Source organism: Argiope bruennichi, chromosome 11 (genome assembly GCF_947563725.1).
Source record: "Argiope bruennichi chromosome 11, qqArgBrue1.1, whole genome shotgun sequence".
NCBI classification, from domain to species: domain Eukaryota; kingdom Metazoa; phylum Arthropoda; class Arachnida; order Araneae; family Araneidae; genus Argiope; species Argiope bruennichi.
Window position 1 is genome coordinate 18041534 of NC_079161.1, and position 14331 is coordinate 18055864.

The window sequence follows — 14331 nt, forward strand, 5'->3', positions numbered from 1 at the left end:
TATGCTAAGGAGGATAGAAGATGCTGCTGATTTTCTGAAGAGCATAATGTTCTCCGATGAAGCATCCTTTCATGTTTCTGGCATTGTTAATCGCCATAATGTGCGCAAATGGCTCTGTGGATGCCGACATGCTTGTCGCTACCTGGCGTGAAATTGACTATCGACTTGATATTCTCCGTGCGACGAAGGGGGCACACGTGGAAGTTCATTGACAAGGGTCATGAAACTTTTTGAGTCTATTTAACCATTTATGTTATTAATTTTAATCTATCTTTATTATTTTATGAGTTATTAAACATCAAAATGGGTCCGGGACTTTATAAACACCCTGTATATCTCCTTTGCATGTCCTGCACACACATTGCATCTTTTAGTGGCCCAAAGTTAAATGGAGCAAGATTAGGGTTCTAGTTCTATAAGTAGCTCTAATTACTCATGCTTTAAGGGTATAATAAGCATCAATGTCTTTAATGCAAGTTTCAGTTTGATGGCCAGTAAATCACTGTCTGGCTTGGTTGGTTATACAACCCTATTCTAGATAGTCCTCCAGAAAAGACTATGCTGCATTCCAAAAGATTATGACCATAACTTTTTTTTTGCTGAAAGTCAAGTCTTGCATCTCTGTTCTATTGGTGAACAAACATTTTTCCCACTCCAGGCTTGATTTTAGTTTTGAGAGGAGAATAATGAATCTGACCACATTTCTTCTCTTAAAATAATACTTTGCAAAAATGCATCTTTTCCAATGTGTCAGTCATCATGCAAGTACTGTCAAATTCTAATACAATTAGATTTATGCCCAGAGTAAACTATCTGTATATCCTTCTTGCATATACTTTATGAACATTTAGTTCATCATAGATGATTAATACTGTTACAAAATTTTTTCTTCTACAACAAATACCGCCACTCAATTGTAATTACTCAGCGCATTTAATTGTAAGTTTAGCAGCTTGCTTGCTGTCTAATCCTCCAAGATCTTATTTTGTCGGCGACTCCGACTGCTCTCACACACACCGCCTCTGACTATCCATACGACTCCTTCGTCGCTTCAGAGTTCCCGTCTTTTATAGTTCCGGGAGGCGGGGCTAGAATCTTCTGACCAATCAGGGCGTACTTGGGTGTATCTCTGTTATTACTGGATGGATCATGAAACTTCTCGAACTTTCTGGTATTATCCATTTAGTCGCCAAACTCGCCAAATTCATCGCCAAGCTGCCAAATGCTCGCCAAGTTTGTCGCCAAGCTCTGAGGTCATTGACGCGGCACCCGCTCAGCATGCACAGGACAGATCTTACAATGGTCTTTCTCACGATGACACTATTCGTACCGGGCTGCAAAATTACAGATTTGTAACAATACATTGACTTATAAGTGATCGTTGAAGGACTGTGTCAGTCTTTACCGGCTGACTTGCAGGAGCAATGCTTTATGATTGCTGATTGAGATTAATGGCTGATTTATTCTTTTGCCATACTTCTCACTTGTCCAATCATTTATGCATATCTTAATCTACTTGTAATTGCTTCCTTATGGTACTGCGTTATCCCGATATTATAAAAGAATTTTGAATTATTTGCTCCTTTTAACTGTGTTCTGATCAGAAGAAATAAATGGCTGATTGTTACTTCTTCACTGTAGATGTGGTATGATCGACCCACCTTTCAAATTCCACGCATACTGCTTGGAATTTTATAGCTTGAGTTATACAAAATAAACTTCATCACACCAAAATTACACATAGATTAAAATTATCTATACTTACACTCATTAATCATATATATATTATGTATACATATACTTTGCTTTAGTATACATACATTATGTATATTATACATAGATATTTAGTATATGTATATATTAGTATACATATATTATATATACTAAAGCAAAGTAAAATTTTGCTAACTAAAGCTAAGCAAACTAAATGTACATGCTTACAAAAACTAAAGTTTGTGCACTTATTGAAAGTTATGCTTGATAAAATTACCAATGATTGTATTTGTTTTTTAACTTATAGAGAGTTATGATATTGAAATTATACTTGCTTATAATTTGCAGAAAATTATCTGAATTAATGATTTGAAAGTTGTGCAGAGAAGATTTATTTAAAGTTATGCAAATTCAGCTTATGAACAGTAGAGTAAATGAAACAACATAAAAAGAGTTACACAGTAAATTTTTTTAAAAAATTAAGAGTTTGTTTTGAAAAATTAACTTATAGAAAGTTATAAAATATAAACGCAGAAAATTATGCAAAGGTGATTCATAGTAAAATTATTCCAAATAAACTTATAGAAATCTATGCAAAGTAAACGCATAGAAAATTATGCAAAATAAATCCATGGAAAGATATGGAAAATAAACTTACTAAAAATCGTGTAACATAGACCCACAGAAACTTATGCAAAATATGTTTACTAAAATTTGTATACAATAAAGTTGTGGAAACTTATAAAAGTAAACTTTTGGAAACTCACTGAAAATTGCACAAAGGGAACTTCCTCGGCTAAATTCATGGACAATTTTGATAAGTAAATCTTGTAAATTAACTAATTTAATTAATATGTCAGAAAATGTATTCAAAATAGATATGAGAAACTATATAAGGTTAACTAAAATTACAGAAACTGAATTCGTGCAAATTAAATTGTCATAAAATAAGGTTATGTAAATTTATCCATCATAAGTATAGATAAAATCACTAAATATTACTAAACTTATTTTTATGTAAGTAAATTGTTATTCAAATTAAGTTTAGGCAAATTAAAGTTATGTAAAATAAATATGTGGAAAGTATGCTAGATATCACACATTTAATTTACAAAGCCTAAAGCTACATAAAGTTGTTGAAACTTATGTAAAAAGTTATAAGAAATTATGTTGCATCAAATTATACAAGTGTCTCAGCTCCCAGTGCTCTTATGTAAACAACATTTTTGTCTAAAGTAAAAGTAATTCTTTTTAATTTACTATGATATTAAATTTGTTTTAGATATCATTTAATATTTCAAAGAAACTTCCCTTATATATCAGAAAATTAAAAATTAAAACATTTTTCAATTAAAACTTGATATTTATTATTTTATTAAAATAAATGAATTAATTATGCATGCTCTACAAATTTCTTATTAATGCAATTGTTCATTAATATTATTTATACACACTTGTTTGTATAAAGTTGACAGTTGATTGATGACAGTTTGTTGATTTCTTTATTTACGTAATATAATTTTTTAAAAAGTGTTCCCAAAAATATTATTATTTAATAAAAATTATTAAAATTATTGTGATTAAATGTTTATTTTCAGGTTCACCTGTAACATCCCATAATATGGAAAGATTAACAGCACAATTTGAAGACCAAAAACAAGAAGAAATTACTCATCGGCATAATATGAGTAATTAAATTTTAGTTATATAAATCTTAGATATATTTTTGAGAATCTTATAAATAATTTTTAAAACAGATGAAATGAGCAGAATGGGAAATAATATGCAAAATTAGTGCATTAATAAAATAAATTCCACTTCTATTTGCCTATCAGTTTTGTGAATTCTTCATTTCTTTGTTAATGAGATCTTTATTAATGTTGACTTTATTAATAAACATTACTAATATAAATATTTATATACTTAATTTATTTTTGAATTTTTTTTATTAAATATGTTTTTCAATATTGTTAAGCTTCATATTTTGAATATTAATATTCATATTTATAAAAAAATTAATATTTATTAGAAATATTGTAACCGCCTGTAAGTAATGAATTTTGCTTTAGAATTGTGTAAAGTAACAATTTTAGGACCCAACTTCAAATATTGCTTTAATTTAGATTCTTGAAATACACAAAAACAAACTTTCTTAATACTTACATAATCTATTATTGTAGTTTTCATTCCAATAACCAAATCCAGCATTATTTATTTTAAATTGAAAATTAATTTAAAGGGCATCAATTTAAATTTTAATGTTTGGTAAATTGTCATTTAAAGTTAAAAATTTGATATATGAATTTTTATATGCATAACATTTGAAAATATACAGTTCTATGGTTGCTACTATTGTATAATAATTATCTTTTGTATGTAAAAAAATTTGCAATGTATTGTTTTTGATAGAAAATTATTATCCAATCTGACTTATATCAACTTTTATGATTTAAAAGTAGGAAATATTTTCTTTACATAATAATAATTTTTATTTGCCTTCTATAATTAAAATTTTATCAGTTAAAAATATGAATATTTTTGTTTCAATTTTGAAGCAAAACAATAAATTAAGTTGCAACTTGGTTACAAGTTGTCATCATGTTTAATAGATGAAATAAAAAGAAATTATTATGACAGTTATGTTTTCTTTTCATGTCCATGCTCCTTTCATATAAAAATACTTTTTTATTTTAAATTTTAATTGAAAAAAAAAAGAAGTAGATCAGGTACACTTTTTCTCTCATAACCATGTTATTACTATTTTTATTTAGTATAATTCCTTTGGTATTAGAAGAAAACATTTTTCTTTGCCTAAGGATAATTTTTATGAGTTTATAGTCTTCAGAAAATTATTTACAAGTTCAGATTTTGAATGATTCCTTTAAATTGCTTCTAATCTAAATACTAAATGAATAATGGAAAATTTTAATTTTGTTAATTATAAATAATATTAAATAAATCATTTTGTGTTTATAAAATGTTAAACTCTTTTCATTTGATGTGGGGGGAAAAAAGGATTTTTTTTTAAAATTAAGTTACAGAAAAGTAACTTTTGGGGGGAAAAAATAGTTTAAATCTGTTTTTAACATTAGTTTATTCTTAAACAAATACAGAGGAAGTCAAGATCTAAGACTTTATATCTTAACTTTGCTTTATTTATGCAATATATTCTCCTTATGAGTGTAAATGTTTGGACAGAATCATCTTTTTCCTCACCTGCTATTGACCAATTATTAATTGAATCTGAGAGGAATAAACAAATGTATTGGCAACTCAACAAAGCTAGATTTCCCAAACGTAAGTATGTGTAGCGTTCGCTCGCAGCCCAACAGTGGCACTTTTGTTCAAATCTAACTAGTGGCAGTAGTGCATTGCTACTTTTGTGTTAAGCTTTTATTTCTAAAATTTTGTTTTGTTTTGCAGGAAAATTTTTTAATTTTTAAAAAAATGTTTGATAGATTCAAACTTTTTTTCAAATTGGTGTAATTAGAATTCATTAAGATATAGTAAGAGAGAAAATATTAAAATATAAAAATTATATTTTTTTTTTACAAAAATAATATTTTAACCGTTTAAGATTTCTTATTTAAGGCTAACTTCTTTTTGAAAGCTGAGAATATATTGATTGATATTTTTAATTTAAGAAATTATTGGTTAAAAATAATTAAATGTGCTTTAAATTCTTAGAATTATTTTAATGCTTCTCTTATAAATATTATATGAAAATTAATCAAAAGTCAAAAAGATCAAGGATTAAACTATAGGATTTTGATCAACCCATTTCCTTTTCAAATACTGATACGTTTTAATTGATTTTGGAATATAACCATTATTTAAATGCATATTTTGGTTATATGAAATTTTAGCATGATTTGTATTTGCTTTAGCAAACAGTTTTGTCAGTATTAGAGGACTCGTGAATTGATGTTTGATTTTTTTGCATGTATGCTAAAACAAATTATGCAAATAAGCCTTTTAATGATTAATGTATTATTCTTTGCATTTATTTCAAATAGTAATACAAAAAATTTTCCATCTTGCTAAGTAACTATCTGCCTTAGTTCCTTATATTATTATTTTTATTCCTTTATTTTTATATTAAATGAATTTATCAAATGTTTTATGTAATGCAAAGTTAATGAAATAAATAAACTGCTTGAAATTATTTATTTTAAGTAATTAAACTTTTGAATGTTGAATAGTTTGGAACTTTTTGCTTTTTGTCATTAAAAAAAATTAAATATTGGTATTGTTCCTTGTAAAATAAATAATAATAATAAATAAATGTTAAAAATATATTTTCTGTGGACTATGTTTTTGTAATATTAAGGATAGTACTATTATTTAAACCCAGTGATACTAGCAAGACCTCATAAGCAAAATTTTAAATATATTACTGAAAATTTTGCGAACTTTGTGAGTTGTATAGTATCTTGTTTAATGTATTCGATGTATTAACTGAGTGGTTAACTCATATTCAACTCATTTTGCATTGCAATATTTTGTATGTCCAACTTAACAAGTTTAATACAAAAGTAACAGTTTACACAGAAAGATCTGGAATACCCCATAGCGTTCTATTAGTTTAGGAAATTGCTTTTTTAATATCCATTTTCTAAAACTTAAGCCAAATTTTTTTTTAAAAAACATAATAATATCTCACAAATGATTTGACTGAAAGCATTTCTGGTTCAGGTTAGAAAGAAAGTTTTCATGTAATTAAACTAATGAATAAAAATATATGTGATGATAATATTTGTATGTGGAGTTATAAAAACAGATTGCAAGTTTGAAATTAAATAATTAATTTGTAATTCAGAAATAACAATTAAAAATCAATAATAAAAGGCTGAATAAGTTTTTTAAAAACAGCTGCATATTTTATAAAATGATTTATTTGAAAATCAATGATTAAATTATTCAAAATGTGTATATATGAAAGTTTCCATCAACTTAATCTCTTTACACTTTAAAGAAATTACAATTGAAGCTTTTTTTGTGAAATAAATCCTAACAAAATTTAAGTATGTTGTAAAAGCATCCAACTTTTTTAATTAGAATTTTTATTAGATTTACTTTATTTTTTAAAAATCTACCTTTATTGTTTTACTCCATTGCTGTTAACAGAATATTTAATTGCTGCTTCAGTATACCACCTTATCTGATAAAGTAAATATCAAAATTTATCTTCTAAAGTATTTTTCTTGGGATATTACTGCCACGTGAATCATATTTTTTTTTTATTATTTTCAAAGATATCCTTTGAAAAAATACATTTTTATATTTAGCTGCATAGAGTAAAATGTAAATAAATATGGAATTAAGTAGAGGGAGAATAGATAAAACATATCTATTTAAATAAGTAATTTTATTTAGATAAAATACTTTCATTTAATAGATTACATTTTTATTGTTATTTTTGTTAATGGAATATTATTTTATTTACCAGATTATTATTTAATTTATATATACATAGATTATCAATAATCAGAAAAACATGTCACAGCACTGTTCCACCTGAAGAAGAGTAATAAGAGTATTTGTTTTAAGATTAGTATTTATTTAAAATTAAAATTTAAGCCTCAAAATTTTATGTTTTTGATTACTATTTATTAACCAAGTTAATTCTTACAGAATCATCTCTAACCATGAAAGAGCTTGATGTACTTATGGCAAAACTAGAGCAAGACAATAAAATATTGGCAGAACTAGATAGGAAAAGAGCAAATATTTGTAAGTATTTTTTAATTAATTAGTATTATTAATATTAATTAATGTTTTAAAATATTAATTGATTGGTAAAAAGGTATAAAAGATTAGGAAATATATATAATATAGTAAAATTTTGTTCAGATCCATCTTTTGTAAACTGTCTTTTAAAAAGTAATAATGTTAACATTTTTTTTTAATTTAAAAAAAAATCATGTAAAAGAAACCTATGAGTATTTTAAAAATAAACTGAATATTCTCAGATGTAACAAATTTAATGAAATATCTGTTTATTTATTATTAAAAAGAATGTTTAGTTTTCCAACTATGTTAGATGCCCAATAACAAAAAATTATAACTGAATTTTGTCCCATTAACAATATTGCTTCTTTATTACTTATAAGGATTTTGTTTATTGGTTATAAAAGAAATTTGTATTTTCACCTTATTACTTATGAATGGACCATTGATCATTAAGAATTCAAATATTATGAGATCCTAAATATCAAAGAAATTAATTTGTTAGGTAAAAATCATATTTGACAAACAGGATTTTTGTATAGTATAACACTGCAAACCTAAACTTTATAATTCTCTTTCTGTTATATTTCAATTGAAACATCACTGTATGTTTTGCCTTAATAGACTTCAATCACATTGATAATAATGAAACTAGCAATAAATTCTTTTAATAATAAAATTATTATAGTTTGTGTTCACACATTGTTTTTTCATAGAAAATTTTAATCAATTTCTACATCTTCTTTTACTAGTTTTTAAAAGTATTTTTTAAAAAAATTACTAAGTGTTAAAAAAGTTAGATTTTGGTAGCTCCTTTGTGGTGATGTTAATGCTGTAAATTATTTCTATTTCATTTATGTAAACATTGTTAATGCTGTAAATTATTTCTATTTCATTTATGGAAACATTGTTAATGCTGTAAATTATTTTTGAGTAATACTGTCAATTCCTCTAGCAAATGAAGGAACTTAAGTACTTTAAAAAGACAGAATTAAGTAATTAAGATATGTTTTGCCTCATAGTATTGTGAATAAGAAATTAATATAAATGTTTAATTTCTAAGCATTTTATAGCAATTACTTGTGAAAAATTTGTCAATAATTTCTGTTCTGTATTTTCTAATATTCCATGTTCCATTTGCTATTTAACTTAGATTGTACTTAATTGGTAAATTGCTATTTAACTTAGATTGTACTAATGACAATCAAAATTCTCTATTCTTTTTAATATTGAAATCTTTGCTGTTGTCTGTATATAAGACTGAAACATATTTTTATTTCTATGATATTTAAAGTTATGAGTAAAAAAAATGTAAATTAAAAATTAAAACAAAATTAATGTAATAAACTTCAGGATCAGTGATATGCCTTAGCAACAGACTAATTAAGCCACTGAATTAAATGCCCCTGAGTATTATATTAATTAAATATGCTAAAAATTTGATTGTTGCAGCTTGAACAGGATTGTTTGAAAATCACCCATTGCCACTAAAAACTGATTTTCTTAACATTTTTTCTTTTTCTTTTTTCAGCAACAAGAAGACCTATCTCAGCCACGCCACCTGGTAGTAGAAGCAGTACACCACTAACAGGAACAGCTTCGCTCACTGGTGTGCCTATTGGAAATATCCAACATAGCCAATACAGTTCACATTTACCATCTCTGCCTCCAAGTACTCCATATGGCTCTACACCAGGAGTACCCACCATCAAATCAGAAGATATGTACGATGAAACTGACTTTATTGATTTACCTCATAGAGGGCGTTGCAAAGTTTACATTGCTCGATATAGTTATGATCCTATAAAACAAAGCCCTAATGAAAATCCAGAGGCAGAAATGAAACTAATGGCTGGCGATTATGTATTGATTTTTGGTGATATGGATGAGGTAATTTTAAAATATTTTCAATCAATTTTAATAAGTTAACATTTTTAGCAATTCTTAAAAATGAATTGTATTATTAACAAACTATGTTATATAATATTCTTAAAATATATATGTATGTTAAAAAAATTACATCTTTATGATGTAAGTACATAGTTAAAAGTTTTTTTAATAAACTCTGAACACTGTGAAATTTGAATTTTTTATCAATTTATTTAATATTATTTTTAACTATAATTCTAATTAAAGTAGGTTTGTATTTATTTTCAAGTTAAAAAAAGATAATGTATGAGATTAAATTAAATTTTTATTGACAGTATTGTGATATTTTTTTCATTATCATTTAAAAATGTATGAAGTAATTATAATAAATAATTGTGAAAAATATCTAATAATAGTTTGTAAGAGTTATACTTACAGTTATTACTATTCATTCGATCATAGATAAATATAGGTAGTTGGAAATAAATGAAGCAAATTTCAAATAATAATAATAATAATTAATTCATATTATTTATTTCTGTCTTGGTTAACCTTTATCATCTAAGAGCTCAGTTTTAATTTCTGTGCTCTTTTAAAGTATGCATAGAAACAAAACTAAATACCTATTTCTTTTTCTTGCTAAATTAAACATATTGTTATGAAAAAAATTTCCAAAAAAAATCAAAGATACAGAACAGTGGATATATGGTGAGAAGAAAGTCCAATATACCCAATAACAAATAATGCCATTTTATTTTACAAGAAAACATGAACACACAGGTGACAAAACATACAGCAATATGTACACAAAAACAGTATTTACTATAAAAAAGCAGAACATAGGCAGCAAATCGGTAATAAATAACTATAACTGCACAAAACACTCAGAGCTCACGTCTGTGAGCGAGACTATTAACCGTGACTGACTTAGCGCGACTATTTAAACGTCTCAAATCTTCTATTTTCAACAGCTGAAGCTGAACTCAATTACTGACTTAGTAATGACTGATTGCAGCTCAGTTTCGTGGCTTTTTATAATTATCGTAACATGTTGAAAAACTTCTATAAAGATCGTCGAAATTCGTTTCTTAATGGAGTTATCCCAAAGATTCTTGTTATTTCTTGAATTTAGTTTTCCCGGCAATGTCGCCTAAGGGTCTTTGACTCGTATCCATCAAAGCTATCTGTAAAACTGTCTTCCTTACTGGGGAACTAACAGCACTGGGAAGTAACATTACAAAGTCTTAACAAGATCGTTATTATATAATAAAAGTTATCAAATCTTGAGAAAAAAATAGTTCATAATATAGTTAATAATATAATATGTTCAAGTGATTGGAAAAAAGCAATGTATTCAAGTTGTCTAGAAAAAGTTATGCATATCAATATGTGTGCAATATATATTGCATATAAATTAATATGCATGATTTTTTTTGTTACAGTAATGACATTTTTCAACAAGTCGAACTCATTTATTTATTTTTCTTTTGACTCAGTTTTGAATGTAGTGCTATTCATTCATTGCCAACTAACACAATGCATGAAAATGAATTAATTCAATAATACCTTTCTCTTTCTTTTATCTTGAAATCTTAACTTTCTTAATGTTGTTGAAAGATGTTATATCTGTTACAGGAGGGGGAAAATGTTTTATCATGTTTCAAGGCTTAATAACATGAACCAAATTTATTATTGTAAATACCATGGATTTTGTTGAATAAAATTTTTGTTTATAGCATTTTGAAATTATGATGTATTTGCTTGATTAGGATGGATTTTTCAATGGGGAACTCCTAGATGGAAGGAAAGGGCTGGTCCCATCTAATTTTGTGGAAAAGTTAACTGGTATGCTTCTTTCTTTTCTTATATATTTAAGTTTTCAGCAATTAGATACTTTATAATTTCTTAATTTTGTTTAATATTTAGGTGAAGATTTATATGAGTTCCAGTCCCAAGTTTTATATGGGACAAGGGATTCTGATGATGGCACATCAAGTTTAGTACTTCATGATGGAGATCTAGCTGGGGATGATCCTAATTTATTTTGCCGTCTCGAATCCAAAATAACAACAGGTAACAATTAATTTGAAAAAAATAACTGTCATATTTACTTCCAATTATACTGTCATATATATTATAGTCATAGTACTTTCAAATGCATTTGGATTCTGTTTACCTTTAAATGATGCGACTTTGCTTAAAAATGTGCTAAAATTAAAATTTCGTTGATCTGAGTTGTTTAACTCATACTTTGAGCTGTTTTCATTGTTTCATTAATGTAATTTGATATTATTTGCAGTAATTAAAAAAATCATTTATGATGCACATTCTTACTCAAAATATATTTGTATAAAATTTGAAAGATCTAGATAAAATGGTTCTAATTTCAATACACTGATGCACACACATTCTTTTATGTAATTAATAGAAATAATAAAGTTTATTGTTATTTAACACTGCTGTAATTTTGCTTTATAAACTTCATATAAAAATTTATCTTAAGGTTAATATTTATTTTCTGCTATATGAAAACGTCTTTACAGAATATTTCTTGTGTGTTTTAAGCATTATAATGTTGCATGCTTTTATTTAATAATCATGATAAAATATAAAGTAAAGACTCAGTTTGGGAAATCAAATTTGAATTTTTATGAAATTTCTAAATATTTTGATGGGATTTCTTGCAATTTTAAAAAGGAAAATTGAAAGCTGTTGTTTAAATATTAATTGTGTTAAATGTTCTGTCTTAGAGGATTTCCACCGAATGAATGATTACATTGATCTAGAGGACATGGAGGAATTTGAAGATGATTATTTAACAGAATTAGAAAGAGAAGAAGGTCCAGGTATATATATATATAAATGTTTTTTTAATTTGAGGGAAAAGTAGTTACTTTTTGGTGATTTTCTTTAAATTTATTTTCAGATAAAGAGATATAAGTAACTAATCTATTAAAATCCTCAAGACAAGGTTAAGAATTCTTGATTAACAAATAATTACTGCTTATTGATTTTCAATTATAAACATTTGTTCTTTCATTTTGGAATATAATCCATCATTTCTTAAAGTGATATTCCTAATTTAAAAATTTGAAAGCTAGTGTAAAAAGTGACAATTATATTATTTTTTGAGCTGTTAAATGATATTAATAACACAGAAACAGACACAGAAAAAGTGTTTAAGATAATTCATTAAAATTGGCTAATGTATGTTTGCTACTATATAAGTTTTAATCTTATGAAATGTTTTGTCAGCTTTCATTGTAATTGTTTTTACGGACAAATTTCATAAATGAAAATGTTACATAAATTTATAATAGATTTGAAATTCCTTAATCTTCAGAGATAAATAATCTTTAGCGTAAGTTGCATATTTTTAATTAGTAAAAAAAAAAAAAAAAAAAACATGTTTATACTCTAATTCTTTTTTTCTTTTTTTTTTTGTCTTGTATATTACAATGAAGATTTTAAAAATATGTTAAATTTTCTTATATTGAGAAATATGTTTACAGTTAATAAATATTTTTATGTTTTATGAAGTTTTTCTTTTGACATTCTTAATTGCTGCCTAATTTCTAGAACTGAATATTGCACATTTCTTAATTTGATACTGCATAGTGGCTTCCATTATTCATTATAAATTTGTTTATATTATTTGTTTTCAAATAAAAAGCACTACAATTATAAATTTTTTGTATATATATAGTCCCAGCTCCAACTAGATTGGTTTTAGAAAGGCAATTGAATAAGAGCATACTAATAGGCTGGTGTGTACCTGATGCTCCACGAGGAGCAGTGGAAGCCTACCATGTTTATGTGGATGGGGTTCCAAAAGCTACAATCAGGGCTACAGAAAAAACAAGAGCTTTAGTAGAAGGAGTTGATTGCAATCAGGTTAGTTTCTTGTTCACTTTTTAACAATGAAATAATATCTTTTAAAATATACTGTATACTGTAAGAGATTATAAATCTATCATAGCAACATTTATAAAATGTTTTTTAAAATGATATTAGTAAAATGATAACAAAAGGTATATTTATAAAGGGGTACTTTGGAATTATCCCGTCGACCATTTTCGCAAAACCCGATATTGTCGCCAAAAGGTAACTTTTTATTATGATGGCGCCAAAGGATTGGCACATTTTCACCAATTCTTTGGCGCATTTCGCGAGGATTGGTGCATTTTTGTGAGCATTAACAAGTGAACGGGACAATCCCAAAGTACCTATAAATGTTACATAAATATAATTATAGTATATGGAGAAAAAAAATTAAACATGAATTTAGATATATTAATTCATTATGGCATGTCTGAAAATTGAACATAAAATAGAAATCTATAATTTAAATCCAATAAGTAGTATTTTATAATTTTTTTTATAGATTTTGTGTTTTAATATATTTTAACTCTCAATCTTTCATTAAAGATACAAAATCATATATCTTAATTATATCATGCTAAATGACACTTCAAGAAGGGTATCTCTTGATAGTTTTTAATTATTTTTTATTTATTTTTTAATTTTGTTATTTTCTGGTTAAATTTAAATTGAACAAACTCTTTATAACAGTTCTAAAATATTTGTATTTTCAATCTAAAAGCAATTTCAACTTGTGACATATTTATATATTGAGGTATCATTTTAATAAAATGTTACTTTTCCTGATTCTAAGGCCTAAAATCAACTATTAAATTATAGTTATTATAGTTTGAAGTTCTAAAAATCAAGCTCTTTTAATTCTCTAGTAAACTGAATCAGCTATCAACTTCCATAGATATTTTTAATTCCAAAGTAAATAATAGAAAATGGCCTCAATTTTTTTATTAAAACTTAGATACTGTACTTTGTTGCATCATTGTGGGTTTTTATAAATATGAGTTGAGCGTAAAATTTGCAATATAAATGCAGTCAACAAGGCATTTAAAAATCAGTGTAGTTGTGTTTACTGATTTAAATAAAGTAAAAACGAATATAGGATTTTATAACTGATTTGATATTAACAAAGTAACCACTTGC

General features: G+C 25.8%; 1 protein-coding gene across 5 annotated transcripts in view; it reads left to right on the forward strand.

Moving 5' to 3' along the window:
- Positions 1 to 14331, forward strand: part of LOC129957204 (RIMS-binding protein 2-like) — a 388720-nt gene that overhangs the window by 334178 nt on the left and 40211 nt on the right. For 4 of the 5 annotated variants that reach the window (XM_056069422.1, XM_056069421.1, XM_056069423.1 and 1 more), the window contains 8 exons: positions 3312 to 3401; positions 4912 to 5010; positions 7348 to 7446; positions 8975 to 9333; positions 11082 to 11157; positions 11239 to 11385; positions 12063 to 12158; positions 13019 to 13206. In XM_056069422.1, the coding sequence (XP_055925397.1) occupies positions 3312 to 3401; positions 4912 to 5010; positions 7348 to 7446; positions 8975 to 9333; positions 11082 to 11157; positions 11239 to 11385; positions 12063 to 12158; positions 13019 to 13206 (1154 nt within the window). The remainder of the gene's footprint in view (positions 1 to 3311; positions 3402 to 4911; positions 5011 to 7347; positions 7447 to 8974; positions 9334 to 11081; positions 11158 to 11238; positions 11386 to 12062; positions 12159 to 13018; positions 13207 to 14331) is intronic. The other variant, XM_056069424.1, reaches the window with a different exon arrangement.